Source organism: Brienomyrus brachyistius, chromosome 11 (assembly GCF_023856365.1).
Source record: "Brienomyrus brachyistius isolate T26 chromosome 11, BBRACH_0.4, whole genome shotgun sequence".
NCBI classification, from domain to species: Eukaryota; Metazoa; Chordata; class Actinopteri; order Osteoglossiformes; family Mormyridae; genus Brienomyrus; species Brienomyrus brachyistius.
Window position 1 is genome coordinate 21366134 of NC_064543.1, and position 6214 is coordinate 21372347.

General features: G+C 38.8%; 1 protein-coding gene across 4 annotated transcripts; it reads right to left on the minus strand.

The window, feature by feature from the left end:
* Nucleotides 1-788: 788 nt before the first annotated feature.
* lrrc61 (leucine rich repeat containing 61) lies at nucleotides 789-5534 on the minus strand. 4 transcript variants are annotated; one of them, XM_048969374.1, is made up of 9 exons: nucleotides 4981-5534; nucleotides 4216-4311; nucleotides 3840-3986; nucleotides 3525-3585; nucleotides 2927-3012; nucleotides 2767-2832; nucleotides 2076-2168; nucleotides 1825-1950; nucleotides 789-1667 (listed from the first exon to the last, which is right to left on the minus strand). In XM_048969374.1, the coding sequence occupies exons 1-9, from the start codon at nucleotides 5048-5050 to the stop codon at nucleotides 1561-1563; spliced, it is 852 nt and encodes a 283-aa protein (XP_048825331.1). In that variant the 5' UTR covers nucleotides 5051-5534; the 3' UTR covers nucleotides 789-1560. The 4 variants fall into 4 exon arrangements, with proteins under 4 accessions (XP_048825331.1, XP_048825333.1, XP_048825332.1 ...); XM_048969376.1 differs by having other exon boundaries at nucleotides 5027-5519; XM_048969375.1 differs by having other exon boundaries at nucleotides 2076-2144; nucleotides 4981-5480.
* Between the last annotated feature and the right edge of the window lie 680 nt (nucleotides 5535-6214).

The window sequence follows — 6214 nt, forward strand, 5'->3', positions numbered from 1 at the left end:
GGGTCTTATTTTAATAAGCCAAGACCCAGAATATGCCATTTTGAGTTCCCCAGACAGTGATGTATTCCTCGACCTATGTTCTTCTATTTTTGTTGAAAACTGAGTTAAAACAGCATTTCAGATTATGTCTCCGACAACTCTGTCACTTGATATGAAAATTTAAGAAGACAATATTTGTGATTTTACTGGGAATAAAGCGTGGTTAATGGCAGCACTTCCGTATTTATAGTCACGTGGTACTAAGCTAGTCCAAAATGAATACTGTAGTATGTAATATAGAGTTACCAGATTTGTATGCAAACGATTCACTAGCGTTTATACAATGCTGTATGAACGAAACAAAGTTAATAAAACTCGACATAATAGTGAACATTGGTAGGCGTCAATAGTACTAGAGAATATGTCAAAGTAATATTCTATTTCGGTATATAGAATTGGTATCATCTGTAAATATACCGCTACATGCTGTAGATCTTTAAGTTTGAAAATTACGAGTTTATACCGTTCAGTAGTTTGAGAAGCAATGTATGTGTTTAGCCCACACCTTCGACATTTTTCTGTATTATCAGCGGTTATCAATGAAAACGTCCAAATCTTTATTAAGTCGCCGCGAGGAACAAAATTTACAAAAATGAAAATCGACCCCACAATCGTATAATACAGAGATGTAAGAAAATATCGATGCTATTGAGAATCATGATATTATGTTTACAGTGATACTGTATCGACTCTCAAAAACACTTAATCATTATTTTACCTGTAAAGAAATGTAAGACTTGGTCAGACAATTTACCAAGAACAAGTTTTAATTGTTTGATATAGCACCACCTTGTGGTACATTTGCAACATGCTGCGTAATGCAGTAGAACCAAAACCATGTTCAATATTGGTTATAGCTTAAGCGTGTTACGGGTAGATATTTAATTAGCAGCAATACATGTACATGTTTTACTGGTTTGTCCACATACAGGTGGATAAATTATAAATATGTTAGTTTAACTAAATGTTCTGTCCATGTAGCAGCATTTCTTAGACTTTATATGTAAAACAAATACCTTTACATGTATAACAATGAATGAATATCAAACTGTGCAGCTTCAAGTCCACTGGACCCCATCAGCAGGTCAGCAATTCAGTAGAGAAACATATTGCAAGCCACAAGGATAATGTAACAACTATAAGCAGAAATACAATGTTAAACATAGGGACATTTTCCAAAATTACATATTTATCAGACCCATTTGTCTGACGTGACATACAAGTGAGGCAAATAGCACATTTCAAGCATATGTGCTGTCATGGAGTCAACTAGGCATAAGTGCAGCTAGGCTGAGCTTCCAATGAATGTCCAGGCGAGCAGTACTGGGGCAGCAGTTACCAGGACTGCAACAGGCTAGTAGAGGAATTCATGGAACAGACGGGTCTTAAGATTTTTCTTGAAGGTGGAGAGGTAATCTGATGACCGGATGTGTTTCGGCAGCTCGTTACACTGAGTTGTTTGCAAAGCTCCCTTGTTTCTCAGTGCCCTGTCAGGCTCTGCACGGGCGTTTGCCACCCTTTTCAAACCGTGTACTCCTTGGGCATGCTCTTGATGCTCAAAGCCCTCTCGGTCTGACCAATCACATGAGTTGCTCTGTTGTTCAGCAGCCTGCACTCATGAAGGATGTCTATGTAAGGAAAGGGATAGAAACACACAACGTTTGTCGGGGTCAAAATGAATCCATGTTTTGCACAGTTCCAGTGAATCCTGTTCCTGATAGACGCCTTGCACTTGTCACCCTTTTGTGAGCGTAATACGGTGCTGTACGATTTCCATCAACTTACCACTGAACTGTTTATAAGCTTCCTCAATAATTGCACTATTTGAGGCCTTTATTTCTGGAAATCCATCCTCGACCCAGGGCTTGCAGTCTGGAAGTTCTGGCAGGGGTCCATTTCTATATATACCAGCTGATAACGGGAGACAATCTTTTTATGCAGTTTTGCTTTCACATGCAATCCAATTTGATAAAATGGTTTATAATAAGGATGCCTGACCTTTATAATAAGTACTGCTTGTACGTTGCTTTACATACCTTTTATGATGTCATCAATGTCTTTGCAGAGCTGGTACAAATCACTCCCCCGTCCAACCACTCGTTCACCTGAAAAATAAGATGAAATACATTCTGAAAGAAGTTAGAACTTTACACCCACAGAGTATCTACATATGACTAAATACAAGTATATTCAAGAAGTGCCTCAACACCTGTCTGTTCCAGGAATACCTCTGCTAGCCTGATCCCACTCCATGTTCTCTAAATGCTCTTAATGTTGCACGTTCAGTTGATTTGAATAGCAGTCTTATTAGGTTCTTGCTCTGTCTGGTAGATGTTGTGTAGCTCCTACTCTAACACTGCTCACACTTGTACCTGGGCGTTCGCTGTAATCTCAGCCTAGCTGCACTTATGCCGAGTCACATCTGTGACAGCCGTATGTTTGCAAAATGCTATTTGCCTCACTTGAACGTCGCTTTGGACAAAAGCACCTGCTAAATAAAAATAAATGTACACATACCATCCTGACTTTATTAGAAGCACACACAAATATATTTTCACGATTCTCCTATAGAAAATCAGGGACGTATGAACATACTCTGAGCCCATCTTAAGCCCCCATTCATCAGCCATCACATTCTATAATGATTATATAACTGAAACTTGGCTAGATGGCCCCAAGAACACACATTTATATAAACCAGCACATCTCTGAGGAAAAAATGCTTACCATCCAGCACTTTGATATTTGGAAACATCTCAAGGAGTATGCTTCGGTATGAGAAGTTCTTACAGACTTAAAAAAAAAAAGAAACAAACTTCAGTGGGTGGTCATTTGCTATGTTTTGTCCCACATTAAGTCATTTATATAGAGCTTTAACACTGCTCACCTGGATTGGTGTAGTCGTAAGTATTGTCCTTCAGTCTAATATTTTCAAGTTTTCTTAATGACTTAAGGGACTGGAGATTTTCCACACTGAGAACACAAGTCACACAACATAAACAGAACACTTCATGTCAGTCTGCACGAAATGGTGATTTGCTTGCAGTGGGAACCAAAGAAGAATTATGTGTGTTACAAATATTTATCCAAAATGACATATGACCTTGTAAAGAATGACAACAGTTTTAGAGATAAGCCCTTCCACCAACAAAACAAGTTAAAATATTAAAGGTTATTTTATAGAAACATGTACACGATTAATAATAGAACACATTCCATGTCAAATTGTGAAAATACCCCAAGAACCGAGGAGCTATCTTTATCCTGAGGAGCGTGGAAAGAACATGCAATATTTAAGGCTCCTTTGTCAGAGCTAGCGATGCGAAAGGCGTGAGTGTGTCGTGTGCGGCAAATTAGAGGTCATATGAGAAGATCATCAAAGATGATGTTCACAAGATAATTTTCTAGCCAAAGACTTGTTAACATTGTAAGACTTAGGAATAACATTTAATATTAATACTTAGGAATAAATCCATCGCAGTTACCTGCTAATAAGGTTTCCAGCCAAATTTAGGCTCTGTAGACTGTCACAAGTGCAAATGGCTTCTGAAATGATATGCAGAGGAACATTTGACAGCCTTACAACATGATCTCTTAAAACGAAAAAATTTAGTAAAAACTGTCTAAATTCATCTAATTAAGGAAAAGCTCATCTGAATGTAAAATATATGGTTTTCTCAGCAGGATTTTTTATCGATCATATCAAGTTCACTGTACACTGTAGGAGTAAATCTGCCCAATTTTCAGTTTGAATACAAGAATATTAGTCCCTTTGATATGACAATATGAAATGCTCTTGCCTATACTTGCGATCCGATTCGCCGACAAGTTGAGTACTAGAAGTCGCCGAAGAGATGCTAAAGGTACCAGATTTGCAATGTTGTTTCCAGAAAGGTCCAGCCTCTCCATGTTCATGCATTCTCCTATGCATCCCAGATCAATGATACCTGTGAACATAATCAGTGATAGATAGCATGTTTAACTAAATCTGAACACATCTACACCTTAACACAACAACAGTGGTTTAGCAACTTCTTGCATTGTGCAAATATAAACACAAGACATGTAATAATTAAATATTATGTATCAAACAGCCAATAAATATGTGCAAAATTAGATCAACAGTATCTGGTGCTGTGGTACAATCATGCAATAATCGCTCAAAGAAAATCTTACCAAAATTTCGGAGTTTAAGGAACAAGATTGATTCCAAATCAAACTCTCCTGTCCTTGACTTAAGCAACACAGGTGTAATTTTAGCAACGTCTGTTTCTGAAAAGCATTAAAATGTGATTAAAATTTTTTTGCAGGCAAAAACATTTTTCTTGCCTCATAATCCGCTCATATCAGGCTTCAGATTATGGTAATGCAACTCAGTGTCTTATCCAGACAGCTGCAAATGTACAGATTTATGAATACACTTTTGTATAGAAGGCTGGCAAAAATCAGGGAGAATAATGTGGAATGACTTCCAAAGTATCAGATATATAAATATAGCATAGTAAACGCTTATATTCGACAATAAATAATCATCCATCTGCGTTACAGCAGAACCCTAAAGATTATGTAGGCTATATACTGTCAGCTCAATAACATTCCTATGGTCTTCCTGTCTGAAAAGGACCGCGGCAGTTAAGTGTAGGGACGACAATGGCAGCGCAAATAAAACAATAGTTATGATTATATACTGCCATTGCCTAGTAGCCGTTATTTAACACCGTTTTATATCAGTTATTTAATATATTTGAATTTGCCCGGCGCGACCGATGCAACGCTGCTTTATTACTTAAGAAATTCCTCTAAGAAATAACCCAGACGGTTCATTTTACTCTTCTTAAAAAAGACCGATTAAAGTAAATAAGGGATAATGAAATGTAATGGATGGGTCTTCCCCTTGTCACATTACTGAGAGAAGCTTTATCTCTGGGACCTTTAACTCACCTACAGATAAATCAGGCATCATCCTCATGAGGCGACCCATACTTACCCTGCTCCTTCTCTCTCTTGACATCCATCCTCAAATATTCATTTGCTTATAAAATTTTTTATTCCAGTTATTTAATTAACTACGAATATGTCAAACGTCTTATCACTATTAACCACTATACATCTTTGGAGAAAGCGTAGTAAGTTATGTCGATTTTAATGCCGTTTTCGGCGAATCCAGAGAATCTGAACGCTGCATTATCCTTGCAGCAGTAATTGTCGGGTATGTAGACAAAACATACGCATTGTTCGTGACGACACGCTTTCAACAGACCACAATTAGCACACATTAAAGGAAATTATCATCATTTTAGTCAAGGGATTTAAAACATACACCACAACTGTACCACATTCTGCAAACGTGAAACAGACCGCATTATTTACGACTCCGTAGAGACGCGTTTGCAGCATGTCGTCAAGGATACAGGTCAGTTTGCCGGAAATCAGGATACTATTGGGTGGCGCTTTGCAACCATGCCGTTCAAAAGACGGCAAGAGGTGGTGCAACGGCGGTATCCAGGATACCACGTTGGTACGCAACCGACCCTCTGATCCGATTAGCCTTCGCCACTCCCTCTGTTAAACATTATGTGATAAATGCGCGATCTGAGCCAAGATCAGTTTGTACGGGCACAAAACATGTACTAGAAAGGCAGTGTTTGGTATCGGGAAGTGCAATTTCACTGTTATTTGTCAATCGTTGTAAACATCGATATGCTGCGTCTTGCTGACCTTACTTGCAAAAGACTTTCCGCTGCTCAGTTGAAGCGTTATTTCTGTGTATCCTCTGACGTTGCATGCTTGCGTATACGTAGGTCATTCATGTCGAGGCACAGGGGGAGATTCAGGAACAGCGGTCCACTTAAAAGTCACGTGTCCTTTGGAGATACCCATGAAGAGAAATAGGCATATTGAATGTGGAAGTGCATAACTTGATTTTCAAATCATACATTGAACAGTGGCATGCTGGTCTCACCTCCAAGGTTTGAGTTTGAATCCCACCTGCTTGTGTGAAATTTGCACATTCTCCTTGTGATATGTGTGTTTGCTAACTGGCATCTCTAAATTGCCCAGAGTATGTGCCCGGTGATGAACTGGCATCCCAGCCACAATGTCTTGTACTCTGTGCTACTTAGGATGGGCTACAGGTGACTCTGGCCAGTATAGTGGAAGGAAGATGGATGGGTGT

Excerpts from the sequence above, each read along its gene's own strand:
- lrrc61 (XM_048969374.1), bottom strand. The coding sequence starts at position 5,050 with ATGTCAAGAGAGAGAAGGAGCAGGGTAAGTATGGGTCGCCTCATGAGG. Across the intron at positions 3,586-3,839 it reads GAATCGGATCGCAAGTATAG|AAGCCATTTGCACTTGTGAC; the intron begins GCAAGAGCATTT and ends ATATCATTTCAG. Across the intron at positions 1,951-2,075 it reads CATTGATGACATCATAAAAG|CTGGTATATATAGAAATGGA; the intron begins GTATGTAAAGCA and ends TCCCGTTATCAG.